At 38.9% G+C, this 20,483-nt stretch overlaps 1 protein-coding gene across 1 annotated transcript in view; it reads right to left on the reverse strand.

The window, feature by feature from the left end:
- The window catches only part of SUGT1 (SGT1 homolog, MIS12 kinetochore complex assembly cochaperone), a 49,205-nt gene extending 28,722 nt beyond the window's left edge, over positions 1–20,483 (reverse strand). The window contains exons 1-7 of the mRNA XM_007524653.3: positions 20,328–20,483; positions 20,183–20,240; positions 13,293–13,383; positions 11,410–11,479; positions 8,271–8,341; positions 4,660–4,713; positions 2,659–2,675 (exon numbers count right to left, since the gene is read on the reverse strand). Of these exons, the coding sequence (XP_007524715.1) occupies positions 2,659–2,675; positions 4,660–4,713; positions 8,271–8,341; positions 11,410–11,479; positions 13,293–13,383; positions 20,183–20,240; positions 20,328–20,365 (399 nt within the window). The 5' untranslated portion in view covers positions 20,366–20,483. The remainder of the gene's footprint in view (positions 1–2,658; positions 2,676–4,659; positions 4,714–8,270; positions 8,342–11,409; positions 11,480–13,292; positions 13,384–20,182; positions 20,241–20,327) is intronic.

Genomic DNA, 20,483 nt, shown 5'->3' on the forward strand with positions numbered 1-20,483 from the left:
CTAAACATGTAGATGATCATTACTCAAAACCAGAAGCCATATTTCAACTGTATGTTAAAAAAAAAAAAAGCTTTTTGGGTAAGGAAGGGCAAGAGACCAGCACACTTTAATGATGGTCCTTTTGGTTACTACCAGGTCACTTCATCATCTGGGGGCCCAGTCAAGGCATCCTTGGATAATCACACAGATATGATGGGCCTACACCTTTAACAGATCCCTCTCTTCACCATCACTAATCATCTCCATCAGGAACAGTATCATAAACCATCTTGTTGGCCTTTACAGGACCTTGCCCTCAATGCAGAACAACAGTGATAGAAACTGCCCCACTCTTCTAAGGGAGGCTGGGGCAACATACTCCGCCACTAGTGGAAAAGTGGTCCTGAAATAAGTGTAGGCAAGAATGTTCCTAGCTGTGACCATAGAATTCCAGCTTAGGAGGACCAGGCAGTAAGTAGCACAGCAGGTTAAGCGTACATGGAGCAAAGTGCAAGGACTAGCATAAGGATCCTGGTTTGAGCCCCCAGCTCCCCACCTGTAGGGGGGTTACTTCACAAGCAGTGAAGCAGGTCTGCAGGTGTCTCCCCTGTTTTCCCCTCCTCTCTCAATTGTTCTCTGTCCTATCCAACAAAGGCAACAAAAATGGGAAAAATGGATGACCAGAGCAGTAAATTCCTAGTGCAGGTGCCAAGCCCCAGCATATCCCTGGAGGTTAAGGAAAAAAAGAATCTGAGTTTAGACTGAAAGGGATGCTGATGAATCCTGCGCTAAATATAAACAGACATGGGCCCTAGGTCAGTTTGATGGGGTTTACAGTTAATAAGAGTATTTATATACTTTTCCCATAATTAGAATCGTTTCTATTCCGATTCAGCTTTCTAGTACTATCCTCAACTCTGACACCATCTTCCCACACAGTATTTTTAGCCTACCAGCATGTTGGCTGTTGACCTCAGACAAATAGTAAAGTCATGGGCCCCTTGGAATAAACCTAAAATAGACTTCCTAGCTCCTTCTAATATGAAGACCCCAAATTTCATCTGCTATACTTTTACCTTTAGGTTCCTGGTTATTAAATAAATTGTTCTGCTTAATATCTTAATGCTTTTCAGCCATCAAGTCACAGATGCTACCATGATGCCAATCTCATTTCCCTGGGCAAATGACCTCACCTATGTGTTCTGGTACCCCACCTTCCCAGAGTGCTGTCCCACTAAGGAAAGACAGGAACAGACTGGGGATATGGGTCAGCCTGCCAATGACCATGTCCAAAGGAGAAGCAAGTACAGAAGCCAGACCTTTTACCTTCTGCCCCCCATAAAGATCTTTGGCCCATATTCCCAGAGGGATGAATAATAAACTTCCAATGGAGGAGATGGGATATGGCACTCTGGTGGTGGGAAGTATGTGGAATTATACCATCTTATACCACAATCTTGTTGATCATTATTAAATCACTAATAAAATATTTTAAATACTCCTGGGGATATATCCTAAGGAACCCAACACATCTATCCAAAAAGATCTGTGTACACATATGTTCTTGGCAGCACAATTTGTAATAGCCAAAACCTGGAAGCAACCCAGGTGTCCAACAACAGATGAGTGGCTGAGCAAGTTGTGGTATATATATACAATGGAATACTACTCAGCTGTAAAAAATGGTGACTTCACCGTTTTCAGCCGATCTTGGATGGACCTTGAAAAAATCATGTTGAGTGAAATAAGTCAGAAACAGAAGGATGAATATGGGATGATCTCACTCTCAGGCAGAAGTTGAAAAACAAGACCAGAAAAGAAAACACAAGTAGAACCTGAAATGGAATTGGCGTATTGCACCAAAGTAAAAAACTCTGGGGTGGGTGGGTGGGGAGAATACAGATCCATGAAGGATGATAAATGACATAGTGGGGGTTGTATTGTTAAATGGGAAACTGGGGAATGTTATGCATGTACAAACTATTGTATTTACTGTTGAATGTAAAACATTAATTCCTCAATAAAGAATTAAAATATTTTAAATAAGCTTTTATTGCTGTAAAAAAAATCAAAACGATTTTCCAGTCCAACATAATTCTTAATAACTAAAAATACTCTAAAAGTTTGAAGTTCAAAATTATAAATCCAACACTATCTCATACAAAGATAAAAATCTCCAAATCTGGAGCTAGAGAGATAATTCACCAGGTAGAGTGTGTGTACTGCCATGTCACTGGTCCAGGTTCAAACCCTGACATCACATGGAGGATGCTATTACAGTGACAGAGCTCCAATACTGTATCTGTCCTCTCTCTCTCTGAATAAAAACTAAATAAGAATAAATCGAGTAGGAGAGATAGCAGAGTGGTTATGCAAAGAGACTTTCATGTCCAAGACTCCAAAATTCCAGGTTCAATACCCTGTACCAACATAAGCAAGCATGCAACCGTGATGTAGTTACAAAAATAAAAAGTCTTCATTAGACTTTAGTTAACCTTTGGGCCACAGGATACCTTAAACCCTGCATTTTCAAGGCAGCAACTATTTATCTTAAAAGTGATAACTTTTCAGCAAAAAAGATAATTTAACAGCATTTTGACATATGTCTCAAAACATATGTCAAAATACAACATAATTCAACATAATTCAAAATGTAAAGAGTAAAAACTCTAGACTTACCTCCTCAGAATGTAATCCTAATAAAAACATAAAAGGGTATATTTTTAGTTAACAGTGCATTTACAGGCAAAATTACATACACAGAGACTTCTATGGCACAAACACACTGAAAAAGCTAACTGAATAAGTTCCAAATAAAGAAAAAATGGTTTAGTTTTAGCCCCTTGTGTCATTTTTGACTCCTTAACAAGTTTTCACCATTTAAGACAATTACAAAACAAATCTATTCAACTATCCCTTTAAACTCAACAGACTGAAGATAGGTGGTAGTGTATCTGGTCAAACACACACAACAGTTCAGTACACAAGCACCCAGTTCAAGCCCATGGTCACGACCAGCAGGATGAAAGCTTCACAAGTGGTGAAGCAGTACTGCACATCTCTCTCTGTCTCTTTCCTTCTCTATCTCCCTCTCCCCTCTTAACTTCTCTCTGTTCCTATCTAATAATAAATAAAAACACAGTAGGCAACTAATAAAAATACCTTTAGAAATATCTAATGCATGGTCTAGGAGGTGGCCCAGTAGATAAAGCGTTGGACTCTCATGAGTGAGGTCCTGAGTTCAATCCCTGGCAACACATGTACCAGAGTGTGATGTCTGGCTCTTTCCCTCTCCTATCTTTCTCATTAATAAATAAATAAAATCTAAAAAAAAAAAAAGAAGAAGTATCCAAAGCACTATTTGCTATTTAAATTACAAGCTATATAGCTAAAAATAAATTTGTTTAAATAAAAAAAATTAAGTCAACAATATCAATTAAAAATATAAAAGACTTCTAAACATGAGGATAAATTCAGATTTTCAAATGTATTCCTTTTTAAACTAGAAAAGTATGGGTCGGGGCTGGGTAGTGGCACATCTTGAGTGCATAAGTTACAATGCACTAGGTCAGGTTCAAGTACCCAGTCCCCACCTGCCGGGGGAAGACTTAACAAGTGGTGAAGCGGGGTTGCAGGTATCTGTCTCTTTCCCTCTCCATCTCCCCTTCCTATCAATTTCTGCTTGTCTCTATATAATAAATAAATAAAACTAACAAAAATATTAAAAGTAGTCTGGGAAGCAGTGCAGTATGTATAAATCACTGGATTCTAAACCATAACATCCCGAGTTTCTCGTGAATGAAGTGTTAACAAAAAATAAATAAATAAATAAATCATGGGTTCAGGAAATGGCTCAGGATAGGATAAAGCACAGGGCTTACATGCCTGAGATAACAAGTTTGATTCCCAATATATATGTTGGGAAAGTGCTCTGGTCTGTCTCATTCTCTTTCATGAAATAAATATTTCTTAAAAACTAAACTAAAGAGGGTAGACCCTCTTTAGTTTAGTGGCATACTTGATTGAACACATTATGTTACCATGTCTAAGGACCTGAGTTCGAGCGCCTTGCAAGGGAGAAGCTTCATGAGTAGTGAAACTGCAAGTATCTCTCTCTCCCCTGCCCCCACTTTCTACCTCCCTCCTTCATCTCAGTTTCTCTCTCTGTCTCTACCCAATAAATGAACAAACATTAAAAATAATAATACTGGGGCTGGGTGGTGGCTCACTTGAAAGAGCACACACATTATAAAGCACGAAGACCAGGATTCACACCCCCAGCCTCCATCAGCAGGAGGGAAACTCCATTAACTATGGAGCAGTGCTGCAGGTATCTTTCCTTCTGTCTCACCCTCTATTTAAACAACAACAAACAAACAAACAAACAGAAAACTGCTGACTGGGATTGGTGAGGTGAGGTCACCTTGTAGGTACCCACCCTAGTAACAATCTTGGCGACAATAAATATGGCTGACGAGAGCTCAGAGTAGTAGTTACTATACATACAGCCCAGGGTGGTTCAATGCTATGGTATCTCCACTGCCTGTCTAATCATCTGTATTTCTTCACTTAAATGAAAGAGAGAGGAAAAAAAAAACTGTATAAGAAGTGACAAAAATCATGCATAAGTACGGTCCAAGGTCAGCAAAAGTAAAAAACTGAAAGACTATGGGAACTTACCATTTTTACTTTCTTGACACTTTTTAATCCAGACTAAAAAGTCAACATCTGCATCTAGATTAAAAAAAAAAACATGACTATAACATATATACTTAATATGTTTATCCAACAAACCCTCAATATATACCTACTATGTTCCAAACACTATTCTAAACACTGAGGATTCAACAGTTAATTAAACAGACAAAAATACCTATTCTAGCAACCTAGAAGGTGGCATAGTGGATAAAGTGTGAGGCACTCGAGTATAATGGTCCAGAGACTGATCCCTGGTATCTAATGTTCAGAAAAATTACTGAAAATGCTCTGAATAAAAGTTTACAAACTCAAGCGAATTACAGGCAGCATTATCCTGAAAAGTAAATAGCAAGTAAAAATTACTTAAAACAAATTTCTCTACTTAAATAAATAATAAACAAAACACAGCTATACAGGCCATAATAATGAACACTGATTTTTTTTCTTCTTCTTACCAGAGCACTATTCAACTTTGGCTTTTGGTGGTGCTAGGGATTGAACCTGCATCACTGGAGCCCCAGGCATGAAATTCTTTGTGCATAAACATTATGCTATTTCCCCCAGCACAGTATTTTTTTTCTATTAACTCAGAGTAAACAGAGCATTATTCTGGCAAAATGGATGCTGGGAATCAAACTTAAAATCTTATGTCCCAAAGGCCAATATTCTAGATAACACACCATCTGTACCACCCCCAGGGCAATACATGTTATGGGAATAAAATGATATTAACATCTTAAATTTGAGCATATTTTATTATCTTAATTAACCAGAAAATAAAATCAAGTTTTACAGCAAAGAAAAAACAAAAGGTCGTATTCTGAATTTTTAAAAAATTCAGTTTCATAAAAATGGAAATTTAACAGTTAAACATAAGACAGTCCCTAAAATGAAATTTAAAAACTGAAGCTTTTTTGTGTGTGTTTTTTTAATCAGAGCTCTGCTCAACTCTGGTTTATGCTAGCCAGGGATTGAACCTAGGACTTCTATAATTTAATCATGAATGTCTTACATAATCATTAAGTTATCTGCATGCCTGGATATGATTTTTCAGTCAAGCCATTTTTTTTTAACCTGTGATTAACAGTGGTTTATAATTTTTTTTTTCCTCCAGGGTTATTGCTGGGGCTCAGTGACTGCACCATGAATCCACTGCTCCTAGAGGCTAATTTTTTCCCCTTTTGTTGCCCTTGTTGTTTAACGTTGTTGTGGCTATTATTGCTGTTATTATTGATGTCGCTGTTGTTGGATAGGACAGAGAGAAATGGAGAGAGGAGGGGAAGACAGAGAGGAGGAAAGACAGACATCTGTAGACCTGCTTCACCACCTATGAATCGACCCCCCTGCAGGTGGGGAGTCGGGGGCTCGAACCGGGATCTTAAGATGGTCCTTGGCTTTGCGCCACGTGCGCTTAACCCGCTGTGCTACTGCTCAACCCCCGGTTTATAAAATTCTAAGATTAGGGCCTGGTACAGTGGCGCACCTGGTTGAGTACACACTACTATGTACAAGCACCCAGGTTCGAGGCCCAGATACCACCCTGTAGGGGGAAAGCTTTGCAAGTGGTGAAGCAGTTTTGCAGGTGTCTCTGTCTCTCTCCCCCTTTATGTCCCTTACCCTCTCAATTTCTAACTATCTCTACCCAATAAATAAAGATAATAAAAAAATTAAATATAAAATAAAATTGAAAGATTACAGTATATAATTTCACACCAAACCCATCACCAAAATTCTATGCCTCCATTCTCCAATATAACCAAAGTTCTCACAAAGTAGACATTTGTTTTTAAACTAAATATCCCTTGAGGTCTGGGAGGTGGCACATTCGATAGGAAAACAACAAAAAAGCAAACAAACAAAAAAGCACTACTGGATTCTCAAGAGGTCCCAAGTTCAACCCCCAGCATCAACTGCATCAGTGATTACTCTGGTTCTTCTCCTTCCTTTCATTAATTAAAACTTATAAATTGGATAGCATCACATTAACTTTTTTTAATTTGGAGATTAATAATTTACAGTATAGCTGTTATATGCTCAACATTAATCATTTATCAAGAGCACACATTTTATGAGCCATGTCTGAAATAATCCTGTGATACAAATTGAAGACATGGTAACAAGATATCACCCAAGGAATGTATTTAGGCAGGGAACTCTAACCTGTAACTCTTTCCATTGCTAGAAGATGGAATGATACACTTCTTCCAGATTTTCAAGTATCAAAGGTCTAGATACACAAACTCTAGAATATTTCAAAAGACAGGAGTACATATATGTTGGCTTGCTAAAATCCATATTATTTGTGTACTATACTGGCACAGCCAAGTTTGTACCTACATCTCTTTGACAAATTGTAGGTTCCATTTGCACAGTTGCGTTTAAAATTCTTAACTAGGTATATAGCAGAAAAGCAGATATTTAAAGCAGAGGGTAACAAATTTAAATATTAAAAAAATACATATATAAATACAATAGTTTAGACCAGGGTTCCTCAGTAGCAGCACTGCTAAAATTTCGACCAGAGGCATCCATGTTTTAGGGACTGTTCTGTGAATTCTGTGTGTTTAGCAGCATTCACTAGAAGTAAAACAACCCACCATCTACAAGTCATGATAATTAAAATTCTCTTTACACATTATCAATGTTCCATATGAAGTAAACATCCTTATATTGGAATCACTACTATTTTAGAAATAAGCTAACCCTCTAACATAAGATATATATATATATATATATATATATATATATATATATATATATATAACTAGAATCGTGCAATCTATGTGATTTATTACTTTTTATTTAACCACTTGGTGCATTTTTGACTTGTGGTTCTTATTTCTTTTTTATTTTTTTTTAAATAATTTCTATGTGTCCAAAAATTAATAATCTGCAATAATGTCCATATAGCTCTCAGAAAAATGACATTAAAAATTACTAACATTTAAGCTCCACAAGTCTTCTGAACCCTACCCCTAAATTTACCTAAACCTACCTTTCAGTATTTTTAAAGCTTCTTATCTGAGTAATCTCAATAGAGAAAGAAAGACTGTTTAGGGGCAGGTAGTGATGCATTTGGTTGAATGCACACATTACTGTACTTGAGGACCCAGGTTCGATGAGGCCCCGTCCCTACCTGCAAGGGGGGAAGCTTCAAAAGAGGTAATGCAATGTTGCAGGTGTCTCTCTCTCATACCCTCTCTATCTCTCCTACTCTCTCAATTTCTCTCTGTCCTGTGAAATTAAGAAAGAATAACAAAGCAAAAACAGACTTCTGAACATGAGAACAAATTAAATATGCCCATTAGAAAAAGAAAGAAATAACTCAGGTGAGGTAGAGGGAATGGGATATTTTTATAAGTAGTCTTTAGCTTCTAATGATATTGTATTTGTAATTTGAATGCTACAGAAGGGCCAATCCAATCAATTTTTAAGTAAATATAAATTCTGTAATCAACAAAAAATGTCTTTAAAAGTAGAAAAAAGATTGTAGGCTTCTCTAATTTGCTTGAAGATACACTAACAAATTCAGCGATGATACTTAAGACAAACAGGCAGAATGGTTAATTTACTAGTGAAAGTCTAATACTTACTATCTAATTTCTGTCCTTCCAAAAAAGTTTCTAGAGCAGCAGCATAGTTCTTTTCGTGGTATTCACATATCCTAAAGGAGCACATTAAAAACAAACACAGCATACACTTGAGAGGTTATAAAAAATAAATAGCCTTCCTTCTAAATATCAATATTCCCAGTAATTTCTTCTAAAATAACTTAAATATATGTTAAGAAGCAAGAGATTATCTAAAAAAACTCAACAACTAACACAGGGTTGTCAGTAAAGTCATGACACTTTTGCATAGAAAAACAAAGAAGGGGGCTGGGCAGTGGTGTACTGGCTTAAGTGCACACAGTAAGAAGCAAGGACCCACATAAGGATTCCAGATGGAGTCCCCTGTTCCCCACCTGCAGGGAGGTCACTTCACAGGTGGTGAAGAAAGTCTGCACGTGTCTTTTTTTAAATATATTTATTTATTCCCTTTTGTTCCCTTTGTTTTTTTATTGCTATTGATGTTGTCACTGTTGGATAGGACAGAGAGAAATGGAGAGAGAGGAAGACAGAGAGGGGGAGAAAAAGATAAGACACCAGTAGATCTGCCTCACAGCTTATGAAGCGACTCTCCTGCAGGTGGGGAGGGCTCAAACCGGGATCCTTACGCTGGTCCTTGCAGTTTGCACCATCTGCGCTTAACCCACTGTTATCTTCCCCTCCCCTCTCAATTTCTCTGTCCTATCCAATAAAAATGGGCGCGGGGATGTGTGTGCTAGGAGCAGTGGATCTGTAGTGCAGGTACTGAATCCCAGCAATAACCTTGGAGGTTAAAAAAAAAGGGGGAAGGGTCGGGCGGTAGCGCAGTGGTTTAAGCGCACATGGCGCAAAGCCCAAGAACTAGAGTAAGGATCCCAGTTCGAGCCCCTGGCTCCCCACCTGCAGAAGTGTTGCTTCACAAGCAGTGCAACAGGTCTACAGGTGTCTTTCTCTCCCCATCTTCCCCTCCTCTCTCCTATCCAACGACAGCAATAGCAACAGTAATAACCACAACAACAATTAAAAAAAACAAGGGCAACAAAAGGGAAAAACATAGCCTCCAGGAGCAGTGGATCTGTGGTACGGGCACTGAGCCCCAGCAATAACCCTGGAGGCAAAAAAAAAAAGGTGGGGGCTAGGTGGTGGCACACCTAGCTAAGTTAGTATACACCTCATAGTACGCAAGGACTATGGTGCCCATCTGCAGGGGTAATGCTTCACCAGTGTTAAAGTAGGGCTGCAAATGTCTCTCTGTCTCCCTCCCTATTTCCCATCCCCTCTCAATTTCTGTCTCTATTCAATAATAAATAAATATTTAAAAAACAGCAGAAAAATATATCATGACTATTCCAAAAACCCAATATGACTCCCATTAAAATTTTCAAACTATTATCAGATGATCAGATAAAAGTTTCTTCTTTTTTTGTCTTTGCCAAGGCTTCACCAATCTGGGTTGACTTTTTTAAACAGAGAAACAGACAAGGAGACAAAATAGCACTGACGCTCCTGCCACTGACATGAGACCTGGAAGATCAAACCTAGGTTGTACACATGCTGAAGTAGGCACCTTTCCAGGTGAGCTAGCTCACTGATTCCAGAAGAACCTTCTTGGTTTTAGTTATATACACTTGTTTATTCCAAAATACTGCTATAGAGTCAATTAAATACTCACTTGGATAAACAATTGCTTTGCCATTAAAGTACAGCAAAGGTTTGAGCTGGGTCCCCACTGCACTGGAACTTTGATGCTATGGTTTCCTTACCACCACCACCCCAACCCTGTCTGTCCCTATCTAAAAAAAAAAAAATGAAATGAGTAAGATGTATTTTACTAGTTAGACTCAGTAAATTCCTGTAGCCAAGAAGGTGGAGCAGTGGCTGGACCTTTGGACTCGAAGTCCTAAATTTAATCCCTGGCACCACATGTGCCAGAGTAATGTTCTGGTTGTCTCTCCTCCTCTGTGTTAATAAACACATCTTTAAAAAAAAAAAAAAAATTGGTAAGCTACAAATGATGAACAAAAAAGGAATTTGAGAGATAGGACATAAATTCAGCAGGTTTAGCACAAACTTTACTATGTATCAGTCCCAGATTTGAGGCCCCAGCCACCACATGGAAGTACCATGCAAAGGGTAAATTTTATAAACAATGGAGCTATACTGTGATTATCTCTCCTTTTTTTCCCTTGTCTCCCTCTATCTGAAAACAAACAAACAAGAAAGGTCCACCAAGAGTGGTGGAACCACAAAGGCTTCCAACTCCCAAATCCCAGCAAAGTTGTGGCAATGAAAAAGAAAATGTTGATAAAGAAAAAAAAAAAAAAAAGAAATCTGAAGTCCACCAGTGCCATCTAGTCTTTTACAAATGTTATTTAAAAGCACACTAATGGGAGTCGGGCTGTAGCGCAGTGGGTTAAGCGCAGGTGGCGCAAAACACAAGGACCGGCATAAGGATCCCGGTTCGAACCCCGGCTCCCCACCTGCAGGGGAGTCGCTTCACAGGCGGTGAAGCAGGTCTGCAGGTGTCTATCTTTCTCTCCTCCTCTCTGTCTTCCCCTCCTCTCTCCATTTCTCTCTGTCCTATCCAACAACGACAATAAAAATAATAATAACTACAACAATAAAACAACAAGGGCAACAAAAGGGAATAAATAAATAAATAAATAAATAAAAGCACACTAACAGGGGCAAGGTAGTGGCACACCTAGTTAAGCGCACACATCACATACATAAGGGCCCAGGTTCAAGCTGAGCAGTGAAGCAGTCTGCAGGTTATCTCATTTCTCCATTTCCCCTTCCCTTTATTTGTCTCAATTCAGTAATAAATGCCATGAATTACTAACAATAAAAATAAACACACTGAGAACTGTTGCATAATTATCTCTTCACACGAAATACTAATACAGCAAAAGTAAATAAACAGTAAAACATACTAACTACAGATCTCCTATTACATTCTACAGTTAATACAACAGAAGTATAAATTATGAAAAAAGAAGTATAAATTATGTTTTAAGATTAACCCTATCTCAATTATAAAATGTTTAAGTACAGAATTGCTATTTTCATAAACCTTGCCATGAATGCATTTAAACTAAGTACATATTTTCTGTAATATAAACCCTAGGAGACTAGTTAATCATACCCTTTTCTAAGCATAGCAGTGGAATTATCTGGATTAAGTTCAAGAGTTTTCTTTGCATCAGCAACAGCATCTGTATATGGAAAAATACAAATATTTTTCAGTTAATTACATATTATTCCTAACAAATACACAGAAAAAACTTCAATCAGTCTTGGATTTTAAAGATTTCAAGCTGGCAAAGTGGACAAGTGGTTTAAACTAGGAAGAGCTAACTAACTCAAGATATAATTCAATTAAGAATTAGCTGCATGCCTTCCTACTACCCTAATATGCAGACTCCTTAAATTCTGTCCATGTGGGGCAGGTGTGGCACACCTAGTAAAGCTCACATTACCATGATACACAAGGACCTGAGTAAGTCCCTGGTCTCCAACTGCAGGGTTCAGAAAGATTTATAAACAGTGAAGAAACGCTGCAGGTGTCTCTATCTCCCCTTTTCCTATCAATTTGTCTCCAATAAATACATAAACAAAACAAAGAGTCATTAATTAAAAAAAAAAATGGGATGATCTCACTCTCAGGCAGAAGTTGAAACACAAGATCAGAAAACACAAGTAGAACCTGAACTGGAATTGGCATATTGCACCCAAGTAAAAGACTCTGGGGTGGATGGGTGGGGAGAATACAGGTCCATGAAGGATGATAAATGACATAGTGGGGGTTGTATTGTTAAATGGGAAACTGGGGAATGTTATGCATGTACAAACTATTGTATTTACTGTTGAATGTAAAACATTAATTCCCCAATAAAGAAATAATTTAAATAAAAAAAATTTAAAAAGTGTCAATGTATAAACCCTGTCACAATGTTATCTCATTTTCTCATTAACATTTATGTAATTTGACTCAAAGTATTTAATATTCTCTTATTTAAATTATTCTTGACAGAGAACTTAGGTAGTAAAAATAGTATATATATTTGCCTCCAGGGTTATTGCTGGGGCTCAGTGCCTGCACTATGAATCCACTGCTCGTGGAGGCCATTTTTTCCCTGTTGTTGCCCTTGTTTATTGTCATTGTAGTTGTTATTACTGTTGTTGTTGTTGGATAGGACAGAGAGAAATCGAAGAGAGGGAGAGGAGGGGAAGACAGAGAGGGGGAGAGAAAGATAGACACCTGTAGACCTGCTTCACTGCTTGTGAAGAGACCCCTCTGCAAATGGGGAGCCAGGGTCTCGAACCAGGATCCTTAAGCTGGTCCTTGGGCTTTGTGCCATGTGTGCCTAACCCACTGGGCAACCCGCCCAGCCCCCAAAAGTGTATTTTTTATAAAAATGCAAATAAGTGCAAATGGTTCATATGTTAGGAGGCACCATGTTGGATAGATGATGTGCCAAAATATGCAAACAAGGATAGCATTTCACTTAAATACTGTTAAGTAATAAATATAATGCTATCCTTTGTTAGTATATCCAATAACCATGAATAACATCTATATAAATTCTCCACCCACTGAAGAATAAACAGCCATAAAATTTAAATAGATGTTGCTCATTTCAGCTACTTGTCTCTTGCATGAAAGATCAGTTCAAAAATTCTCAAGAGTGTCCCGCTAAGCACACCTATTATGAAGCATAAGGATCTGGATTCAAGCCCACCTGCAGGGGGTCCACTTCACAAGCAGTAAAGCAAATCTCCAGCTATCTCTCTTTCTCTCCCAGCTCCTTCCTCAAATTCTGTCTTGTCTTAAAAAAAAAAAAAAAAAAAGGGAAAAATGGCTGCAAGGAGCCATAGATTCATAGGGGCAGCACCAAGCCCCAGCAATAACCCCGGTGGCAAAAAAAAAAAGAACCTCAAAGATAATTTCTATTTTACTTGATCCATTGTACCCTGGGCAAAATTTATGACTTATAAACAGACAATATACACTGTAAGAAAAGTTACCAGAATAATTCCCAAGAAGAATGTGACAATAAGCTCTTTGACAAAAATATTGTGCATCATCTGGTTTCTGCTCCAAAGCCTTAGTCAGCTCCTACAAATACAAAATGAGCATCAGTAAAGGTTCTTTAAGCCACTGGATTTTAATAAAAATAAAAATTGATATCAAATAATCTGTTATAAGCTATTTGGAGAAAGAAAACAGAAAAATGAGCTTTGAGTTTTTTCTCTGCAATATTAATAGTTCCTCTCCTTTTCTTACTCTCCCCCACCACCTCCTGACCGCCACCACAAAAAAAAAAAAAAAAAAAGGAAAAGAAAACAGACAATCTAATGTTTTCTCTATGCAAAGCACTTGGTTCCTGGCCAATGATAGCAACTCAATTAGCGGTAAATACTATCAACCCATTTATACAGAAGAGTTCAGTTGATATACATGATTATCACACATTCACTCCTTCTAATCTGAAGATGCAAAGACTGTATAAAATTTGAGATGCCTACAAAATATGAAGCTGGCCAACTGAAAAAAAAAATAAAACTAGATAATAAAGCTAGAGCTCAGGTTGGCTAACACAATACAGAATCAAGATTATCTAGCACTTTACTACCCTGTCAATGGCAGACAATCCTAACAAATCACAACATTCTAAATCATAAAGGTGCCATAAATTAGAATTTCTAACTTAAAAAATATTAGCTAAGATTTTCCCAAAATTAAGAAGACAATCAGATCCAAGAAGTTACAAGAGTTGCAAACAACCCAAACTGCTATGACACATAAAATAGCAGAAAGAAAAGAGTCTTTTAAAAGAAGGGAAAAGCAGAGTTACCCACAAGGAAATCTCCTAGATTACCAGCTGATTTCCCAACATAAAGTTCTAAAATACATACAGGATTAGCAGGATATATTCAAAGTATTAAATAGAAAAGATTCCCACATAAGGAAAAGCTAAATTATCACTTGGCATGGAAAGCTTTTCAGACTACTAACACCACAGAATTGAGATCTCTAAAGGAGACTGAAGCGGGGTGGGTTGCATGAGTGGACAGTAGCAGTGAATAAATGTTGGACTCTCAAGCATCACATGTCAGAGTAATGCTCTGGCTCTCTCTCCCCCTCATTAATAAATCAAACAACAAAAAAAGGGGGGATACCTGGTACACATTGGTAGAAGGGTATTGGTACTATGGTGGTAGAGCTGATGTGGTAATATTTTGAAGAGCTGTGAAATCGAACTTCTAAAATATTTATAGATGTGTAAACCAGGATTACTTCTAAAGCAAATTAAAATTAAAAATCCAACATACCTAAAATACAAACTATTTGTCTACCATTTTCTTTCCTATCACCTTGATTAAAGTAATGAAAATTAACTTGCTTCGGGAAGGGGTAGATAGCATTAATGGTTATGCAAGGAGATTCTCATGCCTGAGGCTTCAAAGTCCCAGGTTCAATCCCCTGAACCACCATAAGCCAGAGCTAAGCAGTGCTCTAGTAAAAAAAAAAAAAAAAAAAATTAACTTGCTACAACACCTCTACTAAAACTCAAAGGCCAACTTTCTCTTAGAACTTTGACTGATGGTGAAAGCTCAAGTCCTTCCAATGACTTATAAGGTGTTTGACTAAACCCCTAATAATTAATTAATTCTCTGGTTTTCTGTTACTACTCTTCCCCTTTGCTCCTCTACTATAGCCAGAATGGCCTCCTAATTATTCTCCCAACACTTCAGAAGTTAACAGATATGTTACTGCTCCCTCTCCCAAGCTATTGCCAATAAAACGATGACTGTGCCAGAGATAGAATTCAAATCCAAGTCTGATTAATTCCAAATTGGAATTTTTGGGGTGGTGGTGACTGAACTCCAAAGTTATACATGCTAAGAATGTTTTACTATTAATCCCATCCCCTTCTCCAGATGATAAGTTTTAGCCACTGAACAACCTTGTCTTCAGCAACCTTTAGTCCAAGTTTCTTTCATACACATAAGATTTTTATTGATGTTTTCTAACACTTTGAAGTTTTGAGTCTTTGAAATTTTCAGTCTTAAAACCCGATCAGTGGGCTGGCTGGTGGCAGATATACCTAGTGAAGTTATGTGTGAGGACCCAAGTTTGGGCCCCCACTCCTCATCTGGATGAAGAAAGCTTCATGAACAGTGAAGTAGTACTTGCAGGTGTCTTTCTTTCTCCCTGCCTATCTCCTCCTCTCCTCTCAATTTCTATCTGTCCTTTCAAATAAATAAATAAATAAATAGAAAAAAGGTCACCAGGACCAGTGAATTCATCAAGCAGGCATTGAGCCCCAGATACAATCCTGGTGGCAATAAAAATAACTAAATAAAAAACAGATCACAGTTTATTTGTGTGCATGTGTGTGCGCACACGATCTTCAGCAAGAAAATGCTGTATTACAAATTTAAAAAGCTACTAAGAGGTCATATTAGTATCTGGATAATCAATTCTGAAAAACAATATGAAGTGTAATAAAACAAACAAAAAGAAGTATTAAAATGATTTGTGGCCTATATTGGTTACACAAAAAGCCTTTCATGCCTGAGGCTCTGAGGTCTAGGCATGAAAACCCAGAAAAACCCATGAAAAACCCAGAACAATTAGCCAGAGCTGAGCAGTGCTCTGGGGGTAGGTGAGTGACTTTCTCACTATGTATCCTTCTCTCACTAAAAATAAAGTATTTTTTAAGTTATAAAATAATTTAAATGACTTGTGGTTGTCTTCAGTACATTTAACTTGTAGCATGTTTTCAGCATTCTACTGTGTCTGTGAAGACAGCAGCTGACTGCTGAAACCACTGGGACAAGAGGGAAACACCTCAGAAGGCAAGGATTCAGGGCAAATATTTAAATCATAGTGCCAAAAAGCTATTACTTAATGTAGACAAATACAGTAGACTGTGAAAATTTGTCCAAGAATGTAATTTATATAAAATGACTCATGTTGCAGTCAGGCAATTTAAAGTTCTCAAAAATAAATTGATAAACTATAAGGTACTATAAACAATGAAACTGTTACTATGAATATGACTAAGAAGCCTCCTGACAACTCAGACTGAAAGAGGGGAAGTCTTTTTCAAAGTATTAAAACTGCTTAAAACTTGACCGCAGAAAATCAATTTCAAGTCACTACCAAGTTTAGATTTCTTTCAGAATACTACTCAACAAAATAACTTCTTGTTAAGGTTACAAACAAAAGCAATAAAAGCAAAAAGTATAATGTTCAGTCTTATTTAAAAGTCAGAGACTTTAGTTCTGAGTATCTCAATTTGATTCCACTTTGCTTTTTCCCCAGCCATAATCAATCCCTAATTATGGGTAAACAATACCCACCCCAGCCCTTCCTAAACTGCTTAATTCTGCTGGGGAAAACCTACCTGACCATGTAAAGCTAATAACACTAAACACCTTGTGCTAAGTGGCAAGGCTCTTCCTGGTTGGTTACGTCAAGCCTTTACTTATACCATACATCCCTAGTTCCACCTCTTTCTCCAGATTGTAACATTGATGTCATAACTTATCATTTTTAATAATTCTAAGCAAGTTAATCTTTTAAAATCAATTTCTTTAATAAAATGCAAATACCCACCTCTTGGTTGTTCCAAGAACTATGGTGGAAGTCATTTAACACAGCTGGCTGTCTACATATCCCAGGCACACTATATAACAAGCAACAAATAAAAGATACAGAAATACCTCCGCTCCCAATATCTATACTGAAGTCCAATTTGTCTATGTTTTGCTTAGTCACCAGGGTTATCACTGGGGCTCACAGATGACTCTAGCACTCCTAGGACGACTTCTTTTTTCCTTTTCTTTTGCAGGAGGGTGGCAGAGAGGAAGAGAGACAGAGAGGATATGGAGCACTGCTCCACCACTCCTGAAGCTTCCTCACCACAGCTACCAGACAGGATCCAGGAATTTGAATGTGGCTTTTCTCAGCATGGTAAAATGTGAGCTACACAAGGTTCATCATGACTGGGTCTCTATTGGGGTCAAATTTACACATGACTATCAGGGAGAGAACATAGTTTCTGAGAAGGTAATATGTCAGCTGAAATCTCAAACAGTAAGAGATGTGTCAAGAGACAGTGAATGTATCAGGTAGAAGAAACTGCTAGCTGAAAGGCCAACTGCCAGTACTGAGCTCGACACACTCAAGTAGTAGGAAGAAAGCAAATATGACTAAAACTTAAAGACAGTCAAGAAGCTACAGATGCCCACCTTAGGGACTTACCTCAGTGTATATCTGGTATTACTTTTCCTTATATTAAGCTTTCAAGTAGGTCCTACTTAATCCCACCTGAGGGCTGGGGTAGATATCATAATGGTTATGCAAAGAGACTCTCGGACTTGAGGCTCCAAAATCCCAGGTTCAATCCCTTGCATCTCTATAATCTAGAGCTGAACAGTGGTCTAGTAAAATAAATAATCATCATCACTGTCAGCGCATGAGGCAGGAAACCAGACTCAGAACAATAAGATTTATTATTTATTTATTTATTTATTTATTTTACCAGCATACCACTCAGTTCTAGCTTATGGTACTATCAGGAGAATTTAAACTGAGACCACTGTGGCCTCAGGCATAAAGGTTTGTTGTGTAGAACACTGTGATGCCCCCCCCAAAAAAACTTATCTGTAACAACAATAAAAAAAAAAAAGACAAGGGCAACAAAAGGGAAAATAAATTAATTTTAAAAAATTTTAAAAAAGGGAGTCGGGCGGTGGCGCAGTGGGTTAAGCGCACATGGTGCAAAGCCAGGGACCGGCGTAAGGATCCCGGTTCGAGCCCCCGGCTCCCCACCTGCAGGGGAGTCACTTCACAGGTGGTGAAGCAGGTCTGCAGGTGTCTATCTTTCTCTCCCCTCTCTGTCTTCCCCTTCTCTCTCCATTTCTCTCTGTCCTATCCAACAACAAAGCAACGTCAACAATGGCAATAATAACCGCAACGAGGCTTCAACAACTAGGGCAACAAAAAGGGGGGAAAAAGGCCTCCAGGAGCGGTGGATTCATGGTGCAGGCACCGAGCCCAGCAATAACCCTGGAGGAAAAAAATAAATAAATAAATAAAAAATAAAACAACCTTATCTGTAGTTACCATAAAACTAGGATATGGATCCAAACAGTTTGGCTCCAGTGTCCATACTCTTAATTCTTATTCAGTACTGGCCTCACAAGATTCTAAAAATTCTAAAAATATGTCTGTTTTCTCCCCCCACACACACACACACTGTGCTCTGGACAAGTGGGCCTTTCAGCAGCTGCTTCTGGAGACCAACTTCAGTCCTACTTCAAGACTTTTGGGATGGTTGGTTCATCTTTCAGGCTGAAGTGCTCTTCCTCCAGAGTTTCAGGCCTCGTTCCTTCAAGTCTGCTCAAAAGTCACCTCCTTACAGAGACACACTTCTGTCCAGGTGGATAAGAGCTTTCAGAAGTAATAGCTACAGGAAAAAAGGCTCTTGTTTCAAAGTATCAACTTTATTCAGTCTGCATGTAGACAGTTTTTTTTGCTTTTCTGTGCTCACAAACAAGAAACTCATGGCTAAACTCTGTCATCTCCTACATCTCTCTTAAAATATATATATTTGCCAGAGCACTGCTCAGGTCTGGCTAATAGCAGTGCTAATCGAACCTGGGACTTTTGATGCCTCAGGCAAGATCTTTTGGTAAAGCCATTAAGGTATCTTCCCAGTCCCACCTTGCTGGGTTTTTTTTTAAGCTCTTGCTTTTTGACATGCCTTTGCACACAAAGTGCTTTACATGTAAATTAAAATAAGATAATACACGAACCAGTGTGCCTTGCAGTCATTTAAAAAAAATATTTTGGTGAAATGAAAAAAAAAGGTAGATAACAGTAATTATATATAAAGGGCAGGGTAGATAGCATAATGGTTATGTAAAAAGACTCCCGTGCCTGAGGCTCCAAAGTCCCAGGATCAATCCCCTGTACCACCATAAGCTAGAGCTGAGCCGTGGGCTCTGGTTTAAAAAAAAAAAGAGGACCTTTATGCCTGAGGCACCAAAGGTCTCTGATTCAATTACCAGCATCATCATTAGACAAAGCTACTCTGGAAAGAAAGGAAGAGAGAAAGAAGGAAAGAAAGTTAAAAGAAGAAGGAAAGGGGGAAAGAGTAAAACAATTAACACACCAGGAACTTTCAGGTAACACAATGGAGAAAAAAAAACTTTTTTGTTCGTTAAATCTGAGGTTCTGGGGCCAAGCGGTGGCAAATCTGGTTAAGCACACACATCACAGTGCACAAGGATCCACGTTCAAGCCCCTGGTCCCCACCTACAGGGGTAAAGCTTCACGAGTGGTGAAGTAGGTCTGCAGGTGTCTCTCTCCCGCACTATTTCCCCCTCCCTTCACAATTTGTCTCTATTCAAAATAAGTAAAGATTTAAAAATCATTTAAAAAAAAGAGAAGTCTGAGGTTCCCAGAGACAGTCTGCACAGCGCCTGACCCATGTCAAGGGCCAGAGTGGCGATCAAACCAAACACGGAATTAACAAGTGTCCTCCAGCCTAGATTTCACTTTTCCCTACCACGCAAAAACGTCCCTGAAAAACTTAAAACCAAGCCCAAAACAAACCTCCTCGGGCCAACTATGAATGTCAACTGCACCCCCCCCCGCCCCCAAGAAGCAGAGGTTTCCCCAAGGAGCTGAGAGAAGGTCAGAGTCCGGGCAAGGCAGGACGGGGCCTGGGGTAAGTCCGGGGAGAGCGCGGGGAGGCGGCGGCTGTCAGCTGGAGGGGGAAGCCCAACACTCACAGCGGGACCTCGGCCCTGGAAGGCAGTGCGGGGGCGAGCTGGGCCGGCCAGGACCCCGACCGACCACCCCCAACGAGAGCTGGGAGGATGAGACCCTCTCTCACCTCTAACGCCGCCTGGGGATCCTTCTCGATCAGAGCATCCGAGAAGCTCCGGAAAAACCTGCCAGGTAAAAACAACCAATTTAGCAAGGTTCACCGTCCAAGGAAGGTGAACGAATAAATCGCAAACAGAAGGGGAAAAAAGCACCTCTGGGTTGTCGCGGGTCCCGCTGCGGCCGCCGCCATGCCCCCTCAAATGACTGTTGCTGTCGCCCGAGTAGCCACTACCACGGTTACCAGCTCCGCCGCCACCCAAGGGGGAAACTTCAGGAGAAACACCAACCGAGCTTCCGTCCCAAGCAGC

Source organism: Erinaceus europaeus, chromosome 5, assembly GCF_950295315.1.
Source record: "Erinaceus europaeus chromosome 5, mEriEur2.1, whole genome shotgun sequence".
Lineage (NCBI taxonomy): Eukaryota > Metazoa > Chordata > Mammalia > Eulipotyphla > Erinaceidae > Erinaceus > Erinaceus europaeus.